The sequence below is a fragment of the Anopheles merus genome, unplaced genomic scaffold (genome assembly GCF_017562075.2).
Source record: "Anopheles merus strain MAF unplaced genomic scaffold, AmerM5.1 LNR4000036, whole genome shotgun sequence".
In the NCBI taxonomy this organism is placed as follows: Eukaryota; Metazoa; Arthropoda; class Insecta; order Diptera; family Culicidae; genus Anopheles; species Anopheles merus.
In genome coordinates, this window is record NW_024427616.1 from 100,750 (window position 1) to 122,320 (window position 21,571).

General features: G+C 45.3%; 1 protein-coding gene across 1 annotated transcript in view; it reads left to right on the forward strand.

Moving 5' to 3' along the window:
* The window catches only part of LOC121601187 (muscle calcium channel subunit alpha-1-like), a gene marked incomplete at its 3' end in the record, with an annotated part of 135,057 nt that overhangs the window by 70,023 nt on the left and 43,463 nt on the right, over positions 1-21,571 (forward strand). Inside the window, exon 4 of the mRNA XM_041929988.1 lies at positions 10,335-10,441. Coding sequence (XP_041785922.1) covers positions 10,335-10,441 — 107 coding nt within the window. The remainder of the gene's footprint in view (positions 1-10,334; positions 10,442-21,571) is intronic.

Below are 21,571 nucleotides of genomic sequence, written 5' to 3' on the forward strand. Positions count from 1 at the left end.
AGATGCCAATGCCAATGGTTGTGTTGTCTCTCAGGTAGCGAGATCGAAAATGCATGGACTTTGTAGCCGCAGCGGATGAAAATGTACGCATCAGAATCAAATAGTTTTGAGGTTTCCAAACGCACGCACACAAACACCCAAACACGCGCGCGCAAACTCGCACACACATAACACACACACACATACGCGCGCGCGCACATGCATGAACGCGCGTACGCCAGCACGCACGCACACACACACGCACGTACGCGCGCCCGCGAGCATGAAAGCGCGCACGCCAGCACGCACCCACGAAAGCGCGCTCGCGAGCACGCACCCCCGAAGTCGCGCAAGCACGCACTCCCCCCCCCCACCCCCCACTAGACCACCCCCCGCCCTCCACGCATGATCGATTACGGCTACCTTCTCGGTAGAACGGCTGGTTCAGGTTTCTTGTAGCGCATCCTCATCCCTAGCGCCGGGCGGAGTGGGGGATCGCGACATGATAGAGTGAAAGGTCACTTTCCCCGCGCTGTGTGTGTGTGTGTGTGTGTGTGTCGAGACCCAAAAACTCGAGACAGATCTCGGCAAATTAAAAAAAAAATTATAACCACTATACACTGTGCTACATGATGCTTAGAAGGTCATTGAAACATCAAACATGTTCAAATAAAAAAATATTAGTTTAGTGTTAGACGTTCTCCTACGCTTGTTTTAAATAGGCTTCTTCACCCTCAATTGGCAGGGGCATCGAATGGTCTCATCAGCAGCGGCACGAAATAAAATAATCCATCAATACACCGATAACACTTTAAATCCCAATCCAGCTTCTCCCGCATCGTCCCAAGGTCACACACTAATTAATAAATGCTAACACCCACCAATAACAATACATAACCGCAATGCACATATAAGTATCAACGCATACACCACAACACCCAATCAGCTGGCGGCGGAAGGCACGGGCTGAAGCTCAAGTAAGGCAAGCCAGGGTGAAGGAGGGAGGGAAGAGGAAGAAGTGGACGAAAAAATGGGCGCCATTTTTTTTTTTAATTTTTTGACCGTTTTTTTTTTGCTCCGCCGCCGCCCGAACTTGGCCCGAACTGCCCGAACTGCGCGACCACCCGCTGCGCAAAGCGACGGAAGGCGTTATGGCGTTCTGAGAATTTTATCATACCTTCCTTTTCTCTCCAACGGCAAATTTGTCAAGCAGCTCGTCGAGCTACCCGTCCCTGGCTCCGCCTCGTACCCCTCGCCTGAGCGCGCTGCCGTAGGTTTGGATGTGTTGGTGCATCAGACGGCCAATCGCTGTCAGCCGTCGTCCGTGCTTTTCCCTCCATAGCGCCATCTCTTTCTCGCGTGTGGTCAATGCTCGCGAGCTGTTATGGCGCCTAAAAATGCCGTTAACAAACATTGCGGCGATGAAGTTGCATTTTCACAAATCAAACCAAAAAATCGCAATGAGTTCAAACACTGCAATATAAAAATGACTAAGGAATCGCTAGTTTACGCAAGAGGGTTTGCTGTGCAACGCGCAGAATCCTAATCCGCATTAACACGTTCAGTCCGGCGCTGATTTTCATGAGCTTACCGTTCCGCCGGCATCTAGAACGCAAGCTGATTGTGAAATCGGCATACTGGAAAGTTCACTGGCAGTCCCTGGGGCCTGCCATCGAACTGAACGTGCTAAGCATTAAGCATAACACTAAGATTTTGCTTTCGCCTGTTGCAAAAACTGTTACCCGATTACATAGATATGCTAAGCATCCTGCGCATGGTTGTGAGTGTGCGTGTGTATGCAAAACTGTCGCCGAATGTATGCTCTTCCGGAATGTTATGATCCATAGGTCAAAGAAAGAAAGGTGTTCATGAAAGGCGGAAAAACGAATTGAGGCCCCTGTAAATGGTAACTGATGACCGGGAGGAGGGGGTACTGGCACACAGCTGTTGGGAGATAAATTGAAAATTATACTTAAATTGCAGGCGGATGGAGGGGGGATGGATGGATTGAACATTATACTTCTCTAGCCACGGGGAACCAACGACCATCTTTCCGGGGGCCCTTGTCGCTAATACTCTGTCCACTTGTAGACATACGACATACTACAGACTAGAAATCTTCGGCGACCGCCTAGTCCGCCTACCGTTAGATCCACCGCTGGTTCATGACGGTGTTTTTTTCTATCGTGGAGGTGCATCCTTCCCCCTGCCTGCAGCGTATGCATCGAGCAGGAGACAGTGTGGCAGTATGCAAGTTGCCCGCTGGATAGGAGCGGTCCCGCGGCAACGCCATCATTCCGCACATCTTAACAGCATGCCCGTCATGGGTTCTAACCGCGTATGAACCGTCCGCCGTAGCAAAGGCTTACTATCCGGCTACGTGGTATTCAAGTCCTGAAATGGCCGGCATGATCGCATAGGCTATTACCCCAACAATAATAATAATAATAAGAAGAACTTAGCATAGCAGTTCACACCTGGGGAAGAGTTTGTCTTGACTTTTTTGCTGCCGGGCTACCGCTGTGACGCGACAAATGCACGGAATGCACTCGACCAAAACATGAACCTACCGATCCGAACTCATTCCAAGGCATTGCTGGTCAATCGGCGTCACGATACCGACAAGCCAACAAGACGCCCGATTCTGGACGGACTGGTGCAGCACCATATGCGCACCGTAATAAACAAATCCAGAATCCTCTTTTGTATGAATTCAATTCAAGTTTTGTTTCCAGTTGCGTCCGCTAGCTGAATTAGAAATAAATGTGCAATATATCACACGCACGTCTGCTTAGATCGTGTGTCTTTTTAATACCCCAACAGCAGAGCCGATCGCAAAGATGCCAATGCCAATGGTTGTGTTGTCTCTCAGGTAGCGAGATCGAAAATGCATGGACTTTGTAGCCGCAGCGGATGAAAATGTACGCATCAGAATCAAATAGTTTTGAGGTTTCCAAACGCACGCACACAAACACCCAAACACGCGCGCGCAAACTCACACACAAACACGCGCGCGCAAACTCACACACAAACACGCGCGCGCAAACTCACACACAAACACGCGCGCGCAAACTCACACACAAATACGCGCGCGCAAACTCGCGCCACACATAACACACACACACACATACGCGCGCGCACATGCATGAACGCGCGTACGCCAGCACGCACGCACACACACACGCACGTACGCGCGCCCGCGAGCATGAAAGCGCGCACGCCAGCACGCACCCACGAAAGCGCGCTCGCGAGCACGCACCCCCGAAGTCGCGCAAGCACGCACTCCCCCCCCCCTCCACGCATGATCGATTACGGCTACCTTCTCGGTAGAACGGCTGGTTCAGGTTTCTTGTAGCGCATCCTCATCCCTAGCGCCGGGCGGGGTGGGGGATCGCGACATGATAGAGTGAAAGGTCACTTTCCCCGCGCTGTGTGTGTGTGTGTGTGTCGAGACCCAAAAACTCGAGACAGATTTCGGCAAATTAAAAAAAAATTATAACCACTATACACTGTGCTACATGATGCTTAGAAGGTCATTGAAACATCAAACATGTTCAAATAAAAAAATATTAGTTTAGTGTTAGACGTTCTCCTACGCTTGTTTTAAATAGGCTTCTTCACCCTCAATTGGCAGGGGCATCGAATGGTCTCATCAGCAGCGGCACGAAATAAAATAATCCATCAATACACCGATAACACTTTAAATCCCAATCTAGCTTCTCCCGCATCGTCCCAAGGTCACACACTAATTAATAAATGCTAACACCCACCAATAACAATACATAACCGCAATGCACATATAAGTATCAACGCATACACCACAACACCCAATCAGCTGGCGGCGGAAGGCACGGGCTGAAGCTCAAGTAAGGCAAGCCAGGGTGAAGGAGGGAGGGGAGAGGAAGAAGCGGACGAAAAAATGGGCGCCATTTTTTTTTTAAATTTTTTGACCGTTTTTTTTTTGCTCCGCCGCCGCCCGAACTTGGCCCGAACTGCCCGAACTGCGCGACCACCCGCTGCGCAAAGCGACGGAAGGCGTTATGGCGTTCTGAGAATTTTATCATGCCTTCCTTTTCTCTCTAACGGCAAATTTGTCAAGCAGCCAGTCGAGCTACCCGACCCTGGCTCTGCCTCTTACCCCTCGCCTGAGCGCGCTGTCGAAGGTTTGGATGTGTTAGTGCATCAGACGGCCAATCGCTGTCAGCCGTCGTCCGTGCTTTTTCCCTCCATAGCGCTATCTCTTTCACGCGTGTGGTCAATGGTCGCGAACTGTTGTGGCGCTCAAAAAAACCGTTAACAAACATTGCGGCGAAGAAGTTGCATTTTCACAAATCAAATCAAAAAAGCGCAATGAGTTCAAATGATTCTTCAGCCACGGGACCCCAACGACCATCTTTTCGGGGTCCCTTGTCGCTAATACTCTGTCCACTTGTAAACATACGCCATACTACATACTAGAGATCTTCGGCGACCGCCTAGTCCGCCTACCGTTAGATCCGCCGCTGGTCCATGACGGTGTTTTTTGTTGTGGTGGAGGTGCATACTTCCTCCTGCCTGCTGCGTATGCACCGGGCAGGAGACAGTGTGGCAGTATGCATGTTGCACGCTGGATAGGAGTGGGCCCGCGGCACCGCCATCATTCCGCACATCTGCATGCCCGTCGTGGGTTCTAACCGCGTATGAACCGTCCGCCGTAGCAAGGGTTGACTATCCGGCTACGTGTACGTCAAGTCATGAAATGGCCAACATGATCGCGTAGGCCGTAATGACAAGAATAATAATAAAAAAAAGAACTTTGAAGCGCCATCCGTACCGGGGAAGAGTTTATCTTGACTTTGTTGCTGCCGGGTCTGCGGCCGTGGCGCGACAAATGCACGGAATACAATTGACCAAAGGACATGAACCTACCGAGCCTTACCCGTTCCAAGGCAGTGCCAGCCGCACGGCGTCATGATACCTACTCCAAGCCAACAAGCCGCCAGATTCTGGACGGACAGACATTCTCTTTTGTATGAGTTTATTTCATTTTTTGTTTCCACTAGCCTACCTGAATTGAAAAGAAATGTGCTACGTATCACATGCACGTTTGCTTCGATCGTGTGTCTTTTTAACACCCCCAACAGCAGAACCGATCGCAAAGATGGTGGTGCCAATCTAATGGTTGTGTTGTCTCTCAGGTAGCGAGATTGAAAATGCATGGACTTTGTAGCCGCTATGGATGAAAATGTACGCATCAGAATTAGAGATGGGTTCGCCGGATCGCACCCACGGTTCCGCTCCGATTCCGGCAAGTATGATTCCGATTCCGACTCCAGAGAAACGGAATCGCTAGTTCCACCGGAATCGTCCGGAATCGCCCGGAATCGTCTGGAATCGTCCGGAATCGCCCGGAATCGACCGGAATCGCCCGGAATCGACCGGAGTCGCCCGGAATCGCCCGGAATCGCCCGGAATCGTCCGGAATCGCCCGGAATTGTCCGGAATCGTCCGGAATCGCCCGGAATCGTCCGGAATCGTCCGGAATCGATCGGAATCGCCCGGAATCGCCCGGAATCGCCCGGAATCGACCGGAGTCGCCCGGAATCGCCCGGAATCGCCCGGAATCGTCCGGAATTGACCGGAATCGACCGGAATCGACCGGAATCGCCTGGAATCGTCCGGAATCGCCTGGAATCGTCCGGAATCGTCGGAATAGTCGGAATTCCCCCATATAACCAAGATACCGAAAACGCCACCAATTTCTTGTACTAAAATCCAGTTCCATCAAACAAAGCTAAAAAACTATCAGTTTGGTGGGTTAAGCCACACGGCCACAGAAGCAGCCACCACTTCAATTTTGTTGAAGTCAGATTTTTATGCACGGGCAATTTATTTGCTCAACATGTTTCACCTGTGTTAAAAATGTTATTTATTTGTGCAAAGGAAGCAATTAAACGTGTGTGTTTAAGTTGGTTTGTTGTAAAAAATTCATGTGTAATATGTGTATATGTGTGTTTGTTTACTTGCGAATGAACTCTTCCGTTTCGCTGGTCAGTGCATAGTTTATAGACTAATAATATTGCTGAAGTTGAAGTGCAGTGATGTAAGTGAATGAATTTAATCAACCGAGGAGTTCAAATCCTGTTCAGCATATTGACCTAAGCCAAACCTTGACCAAACTTTTCCTCAAAGCATTTTTGGAAAAGGTGGGTTAAGGGTGGACAAGATAAATACATCGGATCGGAACTGGCAGCTCCGATTGTTCTAAAATTTGGTGGGTTAACGACTGAATCGACCACCACAAACCCACGTGGGTTTGAAGTGGTTTTACAGTGGGTTAAGGACGATTTGGTTATTTGGGCCATTTCATTTCATGTCCAGTGGCGCGTTAAACGGTGGTCGGACTGGGCGGCCGCCAGGGGCCCCGGCGATCTAGGGGGCCCCGTCATTGTGGATGTTCGACTTCGTATCGATTGTACCCCCCCCCCCCCCCCCCCTGGATGGGACTTTTACCATCTATTTCAAATAAACTTATTTTTAATTAATTCATTTTTCCCATCGCTTCAAGCACTGTATTACGAGGGCCCCGAACTGCAGAAAACCGGGGCCCCATACTACTCAAAGCAGCACATAAAATGTTCTAAGAAATCTGCCAATACTTGCATCCAAGTTGCAAGGGAAGAACGCTGCGACACGCGCGCACAGCTCAAATCAATACCTCATCATCGTTGGCGCAAAGTATTGGACAGAGCGAGAAATCGTCATTTTTTGCTGGTGTGGGTGGCCTGTGCACGAGACACCCAAACCCAAAACCACGCAGAGCAACTTGCTGCTAAAATGGAATGCACAGAACGCTGCGCTTAACTACCACCGAAAACCCGTTACACAACACAAGCATACAACACACCCAAACAAAAATTTAAAGGCCCCGAAACACAATATCAATACACCGGCTCGTAGCCGGTAAAATTAGCAGGAAAAATTGACTAACACCAAGCCAGCAACGGTGCTCCAGTGGGTAGAGGTTTCATTCGAGAAACGATTCCATCGATATCGATGTGTGCGCTTTTCAATTTGGCTTGGATGAAACGTGCCTGTGCTTGCGGGGGGCCCTATACTTGTTTTGCAGATGTGTGCCGAAAACAGACAGCTTTCACGCGAAAAATGGTATTCACATCTCAAGCCTGAGATCGTGGAGCGTGCCTGCTTTTAACCCACAACCTTAAATTTTCACGCGGGGCCCTACTCATCTTTTGTGGTCAACTGCCAAATAGGGGAAATCGGGAAGGAGTGGTATTCATAGGTCCAAAAAGGAACTGGGCCATGTTAATATTAAAATGATTTTTTATCACTATTTACATACAACTTTTTGGGTGAAGACAAGATAAAAAACCGATACAGCTATATTGAAGCCAAAACTCAAAGGTGGTTTACGGGGCCCCAACGATTATGTGGACTCTTCGATAAAGGGCCCCCGTCGGTAAGGGCTCCGTCGGTAAGGGCCCCCGTCGGTAAGGGCCCCCGTCGGTAAGGAGGCCCCGTCAATAAGGGGCCCCGTACATTTGGTGTCTTAGTGTGGATGGTCGGTGCACGAGCTCACCAAAAAAAAGGCGGAGACACTTGCTGTCAAAATCCAATGCACAGAACACAGAACAGAACGCTGCGTTTAACCTCAAAGAAAACCCGTTACAATAGCCACAAGCACACATTATAAACAGACAAAAATTTAAAGGCCCCTACACAAAATTTCAATGCACCGGCTCGTAGCCGGAGAAATTGGCAGGAAAAATTGACACCAAGCTTGCGTCGCTTTAAAAAGCCTAGGAAGGTCGTTTGGTCAACGGTGCTTCAGTGGGTTGAGTTTTCATTCGAGAAATGGTTAAATCGATGTCATTGTGTGCGCTCTTGGCTGGGATGAACCGTCCTGTTCTTGTATACGGGGCCCCTGCTACCGCTTTGCGATTGTGTGCCGAAAGCAGACAGCTGTTTCACACGAAAAATGGTATTCACATTCCTGGCCTAGGATAGTGGATTGTGTGTGTCTTTTAATGCAAAAAATAAAATTTCCATTCTTGGCCCTGGACCGAAGAGAAGGGGAAATGGGAAAGGTTTCAGGTTAGAAGGAAGGGGGGAAGGGTATAAAAATACTCAATATGGTTTTTATCGACTATTTAATTTTTTGCGAATACAACAAGACTAAAAACCGTTACAGCTGCATCTACATACAGCCATACACAGCCATAATACGAAGAACAATCTCCATTGCCTCGGCTATTTGGGGCCCCGTTGATGATCCCGTCGATTGAGGGGCCCCAGTGAACGTATGAATGACTTGAAACGTCTAATATATGTAAATATAGTTTTAAGTTAGAAACTTATAGTATGTTATGATGAGTTTACGAAAAGAAAAACAACGAAATTAAACAAAAGGTATTGTTCGTATTTCACTGCAAATATCAAGTCGTACGACTTTAATAACATGGCCTTTATAGGTTCGATTCCTAAGCTCTTTTGTTCCGGGTTCTGGGTAAGCTCTTTTGTTGCCAGTATACTAAGAGGTTTCATGAACACTCCAAACATTTTTGGGAAGCCATACTTGCCGGAGGTGCATGCAAAGCAATGACGGAAAAAGTAAAATATGTATTAAATGTGGCTTCTAACATTTACTACTATTAGTTGACTACGATTCCTCACGATTCCGGTTGATTCCGGTCGATTCTGAACGATTCCAACAATTCTAGATGATTCCGGTCGATTCCGGGCGATTTCAGTCGATTCCGGTCAATTGCGACTGTTCCGGCCGCCGCGCATCTGTTAATGCTGGCTGTCGTTCATTTGAGCCAGGAATGTCGCGCACTGAGTTCCTCAATATCGTTCGACATGCAATCTAGCTTCTTGTATTACTGGTTGTATCTATTTGTATTAGGTTATGCACTGAAGAAATGACATGAAATGAAATGGAATTCCGACTATTCCGACGATTCCGGACGATTCCGGGCGATTCCGGGCGACTCCGGTCGATTCCGGTCGATTCCGGTAGATTCCGGACGATTCCGGGCGATTCCGGGCGATTCCGGGCGATTCCGGGCGACTCCGGTCGATTCCGGGCGATTCCGGTCGATTCCGGTCGATTCCGATCGATTCCGCGCGATTCCGGGCGATTCCAGACGATTTCGGGCGAATCCGGACGATTCCGACGATTCCGGACGATTCCGGACGGTTCCAACGACTCCGCACGATTCCGACGATTCCGACGATTCCAGACGATTCCGGACTATTCCGGGCGGTTCCGGCTTGTCGGATTGAACCTACCCTTCGGAACTGGGTCCGAAATTTGTTGGAATCGTCCGGACCCAGTTCCGCTTTTTTGTGCGTTTTGCCCAACTCTAATCAGAATCAAACAATTTTGAAGTTTCCGCACGCACGCATACACACACACACACACACACACACACACACAAACACGCACGCACACATGAATGAACGCGCGCACGCCAGCACGCACGCACTCACACACACACACACACACACACACACACACACACACACACACACGCACACATGAACGTACGCGCACACGCCAGCACGCACCCCCGAAAGCGCGCACGCGAGCGCGCACTCAACACCAATCCCCCCCCCCCCCTTCCGCATGATCGGTTACGGCTACCTTATCGGATTGCTGGTTCAGCTATCTTGCAGCGCATCCTCATCCAAAGCGCCGGGCGGGGATCGCGACATAATATAATGAACGGTCACTTTCCCCGTGCTGTGTGTGTGCGTGTGTCAAGACCCGAAAACTAGAGACATATTTTGCACATTAAAAAAAATATTGCCACTATACACTGTACTACATGATGCTTAGATTGTCATTGAAGCATCAAACATGTTCAAATAAAAAAAAAATTAGATTAGTGTTAGACGTTCTCCTACGCTTGTTTGAAATAGGCTTCTTCACCCTCGATGGGCACGGGCATCGAATGGTCTCATCAGCAGCGACACGAAATAAAATAAACCATCAATACACCGATAACACTTTGAATCCCAATCCAGCTTCTCCCACAGCGTCTCAAGGTCACACACAAATTAATAAATGCTAACACCCACCAATAACAATACACAACCGCAATGCACATACATGAATCAACGCATACACCACAACACCCAATCAGCGGAAGGCACGGGCAGAGGCACGGGCACGGGCATTTCACTAGTGGGTACAGGCAGGCCTTGACCGACAGTGGTTGTTGTGGCAAAGAAGAAGAAGAAGAAGTTCAATTTACCATTAGTTATTTTATTCTGTAAACTTATTTAATAATAAAGCCGTTTTTCTAATGAATATACTAACAATTTCCATAATTTTCTCTTTCAAATTTCAGAATGATCAGCACCACATTATCCAGTATAATGAAGGATGGTTTCGATGTGAAAGCGCTGAGAGCGTTCCGTGTGTTGCGTCCATTACGATTAGTTTCTGGAGTGCCTAGTAAGTTGCAAATTTTAAAATGATGTATTAAAAATCATAATTCTTTCTTCATTTTCATTTCATGCAGTAGCATAATTTACAGGCGAAATTTGGGATTTAAAGGCAAAATTTGTTCTAGCGTGTGCCGCTTACTCGGTAGTCAATTTACTTTAGGCAGTTCTGACTCCACTGAAATACACCCGAAAAAAGTAGCAATCTCTGTTTCGCATCAGGCTGGGCTTAATAGTTCTCTGAATAGTAAACGACTGTAAAATCGAATATGCACAGAAAAAAAGAAAGCTCCAAAGCTTCACAGGTTTGCTCTATAGATTGCGTTTTATAACTGATCATTATTGTTGCGGCCGAGGGGCTCCGCCGGGCGAAGGTTCCGGCTCCTACGGCTACAACGGGGTAAAGTGTAACACAACTGTGAGCCTTTATTTCTCTTTCAATTCCGCGACGATACACACAGTAAGCCGAGCCAGAACCTTCTGATCTGCTCCGGCCGATCGCGGCTTTTTATATCCTCCTTGACCCTTGCGTGAAAGAGAAGAAATGTTCTCATCCTTGTTCCTCAGGAAAGTTCCAGAACCGTTCCCTGTCTCTAAATCTCGCAAACCGTTCACGGTCTCTACACTACTCCCCCCTAAATTCGCGGAGTGAAAAATTTACTTTCCTATCTACTCTATTTAGTTGGTATGCTGGTTTAAGCCTATCAATCGATACGGACATTTGCTTACCATTTCTCTCTATCACAAAAAACTTCCTAAGTTTCTTTACCACGTCGTAAGGCCCTTCATATGGAGGTTCGAGGCCTTCCCTAACCCTATCTATCCTGACATACACCTTGTTGCATGTTTCTAATTCCTTAGCTACGTAAACCTTTGTTTCTGTGACGCGAGGTGATGTCGGAGATACTTGCTAAACGCGTTTCTAAGCCTGGCTAAGTAATCAGTAACATCAGGAATATTTCTGTCTGATGGTGAAACGAAATCTGCTGGTAACCGCAAATTCTGTCCGTAAACTAATTCGGCCGGAGTACATTTCAGATCTTCCTTATAGCTGACTCTGATTCCTAACAACACGAGAGGTAATCGTTCGGTCCATCGTTCAGAAATATCGTTAGCCATTAGTGAGCCTTTTAAGTGCCTGTGAAATCTCTCTACAAGACCATTGGATTGTGGATGGTATGCTGTTGTCGATATATGATGACTTCCTAATAGTTTAGCTAGCTCCATGAACAGTTTTGACTGGAATTGTCTACCTCTATCTGTTGTTATGTTAATAGGACAACCGAATCTTGATACGAATTCTGACACCAATGTTTTGGCTACCGTTTCTGCTGTAATATCTTCTATTGGATAAGCCTCCGGCCACCTCGTGTATCTATCTACAACTGTTAAAAGGTACGATTTGTTATCGGAAATTGGAAGCGGTCCCACGATATCAATGTGAATATGATCAAATCTGCCAGCTGGAAGATCAAATTGTGCTAATGGTGAGTGCATGTGCTTATTGATTTTAGCCCTCTGGCAATTTTCGCAAGCTTTGGTCCATTCTGTTATGTTTTATTCATACTAGGCCAGAAATATTTTGATGTTATTAATTTCCGCGTGGCTCTAATCCCGGGGTGTGATAGATTGTGTTGATCCTTAAAAACGGAAAATCTAAATGGTTCAGGGATGTAAGGACGGTTGATACCTGTTGATGTCTCAAAGTATATACCTTGGTTATTTACGTTTAATTTGTTAAGTCTATACCTTGAATCACTTGATTGGTTTTCTAAACATTTTTTCAGCTCTATATCATGTTTTTGGCCCTCTACTAATTCTTCATAATTGAGAGAATTTATGGTACTAGCTTCTCCTACGCGTGACAAAGTGTCAGCAACAATATTGCTATCCCCTTTTATGTATCTGATATCCGCAGTAAACTGAGAAATGTAGTCGAGATGTCTAGCCTGTCTTGGAGTTTTCTCAGCTTTTGATGAAATAGCCGTTGTGAGTGGTTTATGGTCCGTGAGAACAAAGAAATCTCGCCCTTCTACAAAATACCGGAAATGCTTAATTGCAAGGTATATTGCTAACAATTCCCTATCAAAAGTAGAATATTTCTGTTCTGCTTCTGTCAATTGCTTTGAGAAAAATGCTAGAGGTTCCCAACAACCGTTATTCTCTTGTTGCAGTACTGCACCGACCGCGACATTGGAAGCATCGGTTGTGATATTTAACTGAGTGTTGTCTCTCGGATGGTTAAGCAAAGTAGCGTTGGATATGCTGGATTTTAACGCTTCAAATGAAGTTTCGCAATCTGATGTCCAGCTCCATGGAAGAGTCTTTGATTTGGAGTACATGGCTATGTGCTTATGTAAAGGTCTCATAATTTCTGCGATACGAGGGATAAATCTATGGTAGTAATTGACCATCCCCACGAACCGCTGTAATTGTTTTAGTGATGTTGGTTGAGGAAAATTCGTGATTGCTTCGACCTTATCCTTAGTAGGGGTGATGCCCTGCCTATTAACCTTGTGGCCAAGGAATTCTATCTGTGGTACTCCAAAAACGCATTTGGAGTGTTTTAGTTTTACATCGTTTTCGGACAATCTTTTCAGAACCTCCCTCAAATGAACAAGGTGTTCTTCCTGTGAGGTGCTTCCTATCAAGATGTCATCGATGTAAACATATACATAGTCTAGATCCTGGAAAATTGAATTCACAAAACGTTGAAAGGTTGGACCGGCATTTCGTAAACCGAAAGGCATTCTTAAAAATTCGAAAAGCCCAAAAGGAGTAGTAATCGCTGTTTTGTACACATCCTCTGGAGCAATCGGTATCAAGTGATAAGCTTTTATAATATCTAATTTTGAAAAAAATGAACAATTATGTAAATTCATGGCAAAGTTCTGAATATGTGGAATTGGGTATCTATCGGGTATTGTGGCAGCGTTTAAACGCCGATAATCCCCACACGGGCGCCAATCATTGTCTGTTTTAGCCACCATGTGCAATGGAGATGACACAGGTGAAGAAGAAGGACGGCAGATTCCCAATTCCATCATATGCTGGAATTCCGCATGGGCAGCTTTATGCCTTACTGGGTCTAATCTGCGTGGTTTTGCAACCGGAAGCTGCCCTTTGGTTTGAATATGGTGGACAATATGATGTTTAATCGGTTTGTTGAAATCCGGGGCTTCCATTAAGGATGGAAATTCCTTCAACAAATTTGTGTAAACATCAGAAACCGCAAACAATTTTGGGGACGGAGTATCAACTTTGGCTATACTCGCTTTGGTAGATAAAGAGGTGAGTGGATCAACTAACCGTTTGTTACTCAGATCAACCAATAGACCATATCGTTTGAGGAAATCTGCCCCAATGATCGGATGGTTCACTGCAGCAAGCACAAAAGTATGAGGAAAAGAACGACGTAGCCCCAAGGACACCTTTAAGAATTTTACCCCATAAGTTGGAATGGGAGTTCCATTTGCTGCGACTAACGTGTCATTCGATTTTGCTAAAATGCCAAAAATGGAATTAGGAATGACAGAAACATCGGCCCCACTATCTATAAGAAATGTTAGCTTAGACTCTTCGTCATAAAGAAAAAGGCGGCTTGAATTAGTAAAAACACTCACAGATCCCGCCGTATCTGCAGCGTTTATTCGTTTTTTTTGCGCTTCATTGTTATAGAAATTACATGGCTCCACACATTTTGTAGCGGCACTGCCAAACTTATAGTGGTACCAACAAAAAGGTTTTCTAGGTGTTCCTACTTTGCCGCGAGATGCACTACGATTGCGCATCCGATTTCGTTCAATCGATCGATCACGGCCGCGAGAAATTCGCATCTGTTCCATTAAGCCTTTTAATTCCTGAACCTCTTTCTTAAGGGCAAATACCTCACTATTCTCGTTGCTTGATTCTTGTTTAACGCTACATGCATTCACCATCGCCCCTTTTGATGCTTCCCATATTTTGTCCGCAATAGGTAGAATCTCTTTAAGGTTAGTTTTCCCTAGTGAAATCATGGCTATTTCTATTGATTTTGGTAGTCGCCCTAACCATAAACGAAAAATTAACTTATCTGAAATGTCACTGGATGATCCTGCAAGCTGCACGAGACGCCGATGAAATTCCGACGGACTGCTATCTCCCATCTCGGCGTTGTAGAGAAGTTTCGAGATCCGCTGCTCCTCACTAATCGATAAGCGCGTCAGCAAGGCTTCCTTCAAATACGTATACCGGTTGTGCGCAGGAGGATTCTGGACGATGTCGATCACTTTCTCCAGCGTCTCGGGCGGCATGGCGGTTAGAAGATGAGCATACTTGGTGCGCTCGGTTTTGGTTCCCGCGTTTTCAAACTGAGCCTCTGCTTGAATAAACCATGTACTTGGTGAGTTGGTCCAAAATGGTGGCAGCTTCACAGCACTGATCTCCATCTCATCCCGGATGTTCTGTGGTGCGGTAGGTGGCGGCACGCGGTTCGTCATCTCGGATTGAGGTGTCGTCGATGGAGTTGCGAAATGTGCCTCCTCTTGAGCCGCATGATGTACCGACGCGTTCGTCTCGTCTCCGAGTTGTGGTTGATTTGTAGCCATGTTTCTGTTCAGATCCTTTTATACGGCAAAGGAATAACGCTCCGAACGAAACCCAGACGAATGTGATTCTCTTGATGGTGTGTGTAACATTTACTGCAAGATGGTGCGTGTGTATGTGAACGCGTTGAAGAAACGTTTCTGTCACCAGACGTGTGCTGAGTGTTGGTGTGTGTCGTTGTGGGGTGAGCGTAACCGGATGACGTGTAATCCACAAAGGATTCTAGAAAATAATCCTGCTTTCTTTTTTCACTAGAACTCACACGCAATGTTTATTTTCCGTACTTTTGAACATACGTACTTCAACACACGCCCGATCGCGATACTACGTACGTTTTATTCGCGCTTGTACAACACATGTACGGTCACGACGCTCACGTTAATTAGAAGGCTGGCGTACTATACGAAACAAATCGCCACGTTAAATGAATCGTAGATTTAGTGTTCTTAACAAAGAGTGTGCGATTATGTGATCTCTCTTGATCACGTCGGGGTCACCAATAAAGTGTAACACAACTGTGAGCCTTTATTTCTCTTTCAATTCCGCGACGATACACACAGTAAGCCGAGCCAGAACCTTCTGATCTGCTCCGGCCGATCGCGGCTTTTTATATCCTCCTTGACCCTTGCGTGAAAGAGAAGAAATGTTCTCATCCTTGTTCCTCAGGAAAGTTTAAGAACCGTTCCCTGTCTCTAAATCTCGCAAACCGTTCACGGTCTCTACAGGGGAATTCTCCAAGCCTTTCAGCTAGTGCTCCTCGCTGCCTCGGGAGTCTATGCAACAGAAAAGGGGATCGTTCCTTGAGAGATTCGGATTATTTCGGATGTTCTGAAATGAAGCTCTTAACGCTTTGGCTTATCGTTCGAATCTGATTTTGCTCCAGCTTGAGCCGCCTTTATATACGAAAAAATTCACAATTTTTCTGCACGATACTAACCCAAAATTCTACGCCTTTCCTCCCACTCCCATTCCCGTTTGTCCCCAACTCCCATCGCGCTCCCGGTTTCCATTGTCACTCCTGGCGACATCTGTTCGCACCGGCGATTCCAGAAACTCCTTGTCGATAACGCTTTGTGTAGACGGTACCGGTGCTGCGCGTGCTGGTAGCGACGTTCATCGGGGGGTGCGGCTGGCGTTTCGTGGAAATTCACTGATCTTCTGTCTTTTCACTTTAATTTTTTATTTTTTTTCTGCATGCACTTCGCACGCAACAATTATATTGCTGTCCTTTTCTTGCCTTTTTTGCCTAGCTTCATCTTAGCTTGGCCTATATACCTTATTAACTTTCCGAGCAAAAATCTGTGAGTATCGATAATGTATCAATTGGACTCCAAATAGCGTTTATATGATATAAAAATAGAAGATTGGGAAGTTGGTGAATCTTTTTAAATGTGTATTTAACGGTTATCAGTATAAACTTAAAAAATTACTTCGATTTCTTCTGGCAACTTTTAACTGTTAAAATCAAAATCGTCGTATATGTGAATCGTCGTAACGCGAAGGGGTCGAAACTCGGGGGACGCCTGTACTCAAAACCTCGCAATGTTTAGCGGAATGGATTTCCCGCTGCGCAAAATCGAGCAGAATCCTGCAGGGGAAATGGGGCAAAATTTTCACAGGTTTTGGGCAGATTTAGGCCGGATTCTTGCGCTAGACTTCAGTAAAATCTGCGCTGGAACTAGCAGATTTTGGCGTCATCTTTTGGGTAAATGGGCAAACTATTTCAGGTGGAGCAAAAAACAAAAAAAAACATCAAAAATAAAGCATTCATCTCTTTCTCCTATCCTCCCCTTCCTTCATCACTACCTTGCCTTACTTGCGCTTAAACACGTGCCTTCTGTCATCAGCTGATTTATAGAGACTCTAAGCCGACTGACATCATTCGCCTCTTTTTATAATTCAATTAATTTTACACTAAAATTCTAACATTCTTCTTTGAAAGCCATAAGTGGCTTGCGAATACTTTATACCGGATAGTCTCGGATTACTTAAAGCTATTTTCTGTTGATTTTATTAAAAAGGTGTATATTACAAATGTAGTTTTGGTTAGAGTTGTTTTGCAAGTGATGCGTTCTGCAGTATTGAGAAGAGTTTTATGGCACCAGGCCGGGTTATTACGTCCTACGTTGGCTAGTCGGTCTGCTATTTCGTTTCCCTGGATACCTGTGTGACCAGGAATCCAGCAGAATGTGACTTGGGGTGAATTTGGTCTATTGCAGAGTTGTTGGATGTTCGGGTCGCGGGTGGTTCCAGATTCAAGTGCTTCAAGAACACTTGCACTGTCGGTAAAAATAACGTTGGGTTTGTCTATGCGCAGGCCTTTGTTAGCTGCAATAACCAGGGCTATTGCTTCTGCGGTGAAGATTGAGGTATGGTCTGGTAGTCTAGTGGGCGCTATTGTCGATGCTGGAGTAGATTCCATAGCCAGAGGAACCGTTTTGTACTGATCCGTCTGTGAATATAAGATGATGGTTATGGTATTTTTTACTGAACGAGTTCGGCAAAATGACGGTTAGCAATGACAATATTGCAACCAGCCCGAAGCTGATTTTTAATGGTGCAGTCTATTTGTGGTGGGCGGCAGTACCAGCGGCGACTACCGATTTGGATGAGTTTGGTGACTGAGGGGAGTGTTTGTTCTGTTAGCGTGATGAATTCGGCGTTTGCCCTTTGGATAAGGGCATCGGGCTTGATGTTTTTCTTCGCCATTCGTCCTGCAGCTGCTACTATATTGTCGGTGATGATGTGGTCCAAGGGTTGAAGTCACAGCAGTGATGCTATGGGGCTCGTGACGAAAGCCCCAGTAGCACATTTCCTGTTGCTGGGAGGGTATTTCGATGCCGTAGAGTAGTTATGGTAGAAACCAGCTATTGATGATTTGAAGTTTTGTGTGCGTGTATTTGGTATTACTGAGTTATTGTATGTTATGCGTTTTAGAGTATGATACTTGCTATTGCAGATGTAAAGTATTTTGGGTCTGGAGCGTGAAATTGTGTAATCTGTCCAACGTGACCATTTCTGAATGATATTGACTTCTTCTTGTAAAGTTGTACGTGATTCAGTTCTCTTGGTGGATTCTGAGACAAGAACTATATCATCAGCCTATATGAAACAATTAATGTTACTGGGTGTGTGTGTGTGTGTGTGTGTGTGTGTGTGTGTGTGTGTGTGTGTGTGTGTGTGTGTGTGTGTGTGTGTGGTGTGTGTGTGTGTGTGTGTGTGTGTGTGTGTGTGTGTGTGTGTGTGTGTGTGTGTGTGTGTGTGTGTGTGTGTGTTTGTGTGTAAGAAAGAGAGTGTGTTTTTTATATGCTTGTGCGTACATCTGCGAGTGCACGGGTTTGTGTCCGAAGAAACGTGGCTTGACATGATGTCATATTGCGTCAAAAGTATTCTGATAATGGCGCCTATCGCCAACCAGACATTAAAAATTAAACACCGGTCTTGCCAACCAGACATTAAAAATTAAACGGACTTGTCTAAGGATCTTGGCGTCTTCTTTGACCCGAGTCTTTCATTCAAGGAGCACACAGACTATGTCATCAACAAGGCCAACAAAAGTCTTGGTTATATTTGTCGCATGTCCACCGAAATTCGTGATCCTTTTGTCTTAAGTCCCTTTATTGTTGTTGGGTCCGTTCCGTACTAGAATATGCCTGTGTCATGTGGTCTCCTGTCCAACTATCTCTGCTCCAAAGGATTGAGAGGATCCAGAGACGTTTTACAAGGATCGTATTTCGTAGGTCGCTGGGAGTGGTAGAGTGAAACTTCGGCTTTCCACCTCCGGTTTTCTGCATTTCTTTTTTATTGTAGCCGAGCTTTTTCTTTACGATCGATTTTTTTCAATCCATGTCTGCAAAAAACGATGAATTTTGAATAATTAAATGAGTTTTGTATTTTCATTGAACAGAAACATACCCTTTTCCAAGCTGCTCCTTCCTTAACTGCTGGGCCTAATGAATTGAGTTCCAAAGCTACCATTTTCCAAAATCCTTTAGGATTGGAACCCGCACCCTTAGCTTGCTCTGGATTTCGCTCCATTAATTCCACCAGTTTTTCCAGCTGACATTTTGTCGAACGAGTTTTCCTGAAATGTTATAAACATTGAATTTATCGATAAAAAACATATTTTTTCAACTTGTACTTACTCTTTGCCTTCTTTATGGTCATTCATAGTTGTGCTATCACTTCAAACATCGCTTAATTAGTGTTCAGAAAAAGATATAATTTTTGTTTTTCAAATTTATACACTATTTCTATACCGATCACGCGTTACCGACGACGTTTTCGACAGACAATCAGCACTACGAGCTAATCAGAGGATAAACGCGTCAAATTTTGATATATTTTTTTTTTTTGATAAACTATTCCAGTGTCCTAATAAAATTGAAATTGGTTTGATCTGGTAAGAGCAAAATCGAATAAAATTATTGATTGCTTTGCTGTATTAATTAGCTTCAAACCTATTTTTATTTCGAGAATTATAAACTGCAAACTTGAACATTTTAGAAAATAAAACATTTGACTCAAACTTCCGCTTGGCGCTTAACATCGGATAAGCCCACTGTGCTTAAATACCGATCGAGTAGATTTGGCACCTGTCAAATGGGCTTTGTTTACTTGGGTTTGTTTACGAATTAGCACAACAGTTAAAATGTGTGTTTTTTATATATATTTTAAATGTTGTACCTTTCGTGGGAGTGCTATATTCTACATCGCCTACGACATGCGTGCGTCCACAGGACGTCGATTATGCGATAAACTAATCGTGTGTGTACAGGCTCTGAATGGTTTCTGACCATCGTCATTCTGGCCCCGAAATCAGCTTCCCAGAGTCGCCAGTCGAAAACCGATTCGTCGTAAGGCTCAGAGCCGTACGGAGCTGTTCTGAGCCGTGTTGAGCCGTTCGGAGCAACTAGTCTGCAGCCCGGATGGCGTGAAACTGGCAGCATGAAACTGGCTCCGGATGGCTCCGGTGTTTCACGGCTCCAAACGGCTTCAACGGTCCCGAAGGATACCAACTATCAACTCTAGGCTCTTTCGGATGGTTCGGGACAGCTGCGGATAGTTCCGGGCGGTTTCAACGATTCCGATGGTTCAGGTTGCCGCCTAGCGGATGCGGACGTTTCCGAGCTTGTAATGAAGTCTTTCTGACCTACCCTCTATAATAACGAAGTTATTCTCAAACGCTTGTCGGTTTTTTTTCAATTTGCTAATAAACCAATAGGTAACAGTCGTGCATCAAAATGCAGTGAAAATTATAAAGTTGGAGTGCTATGATTGTCGGAAACACTGGCTACTATTTGCATTTAAAAAGTTGCAAATATGATCTTAAAAATCGTCTGCAATATTTGAGCTGCCTATCTGTTGTTCTTCTTCTGCTTGGCGTTACGTTTTAGGCTGGCATGTCGGCCAATATAGGCTTTCGAGACTTATGTCGTACCACGCAGTTGGATAGTCAGTCCTTGCTACGGAGTATCTTAGGCTCGTACCCTCGACGTGCATGTTGGTAACTGTACCACTCGACGGTTCCGTCTGTATTGTTTGTTAAAGTATTGTTTTTAAGGTAGTATTGAAATGAACAAGCAAAAATCTTTCCCTTACTATTAAGTTATTTTTTAAGTCATCAAGCTTAACAGGGCAGCACCGTAGTTCAGTCATCATCACGGTCGCCTTAATAACAAGCCTGTCGTGGAATCAAATCCCATTTGGGGAACGTCCTGCGTAGTAAGAATAGACTCTCCAGCAGCGTGACTCTGAATAAGTCTCGAGAGTCTGTACTAGCTGGTATATCCGCGAAGGACGTAACGCTAAGTAGAAGAAGTATTCACTTGTCATCATAACGTATTTTAGGAACACGTTATTAATTAATTAATGACGTCAATTATTTCAATTTTAATATTTTACATTAGTTTTTTTGTGTACTTGAGACAATTTATTTTACATAAAACTCTTGAGAAATATTTAATACTTTGTTTAACATACCTTACATATTACTTTTTTTTTTTCTTTGGCACAACAACCGCTGTCGGTCAAGGCCTGCCAACCCACTAATGAAGAGAGCTTGGCTTTCAGTGACTTATTGTTACCATAGCAGGATAGTCAGTCCTACGTATGGGGGCACGGTCTATTCGGGACTTGAACCCATGACGGGCATGTTGTTACGTCGTACGAGTTGACGACTGTACCACCAGACCGGCCCATTACTTATTATTTATTATTTATTTATTTAATCTTCAACGGGCCGTATGGCCTAATTAAGATGTAACAGTTCAATTAAAAAAAAAATACATAGCAAAAACAAGATTTGTATCGCAATTCACTGCGGCCACGGCAAAAGCCGGAGACGCTCCTTGAAGCACTGAGTTGAGATGTCGAAGTCGAAGCAATCCGAGACAGTGTTGAAGACAGCCGACATGCGGAACATAGGGTCAGACCGACCGGCACTGGAACGGGGTTGAGCGAGCCGTAGAGTTTCTCTAGACCTAAGTGTTCGGGATGGTGCATAGATATCGACTCGATGCAACAAAGGCGATGATTCGATTGAGCCATTTAGCAA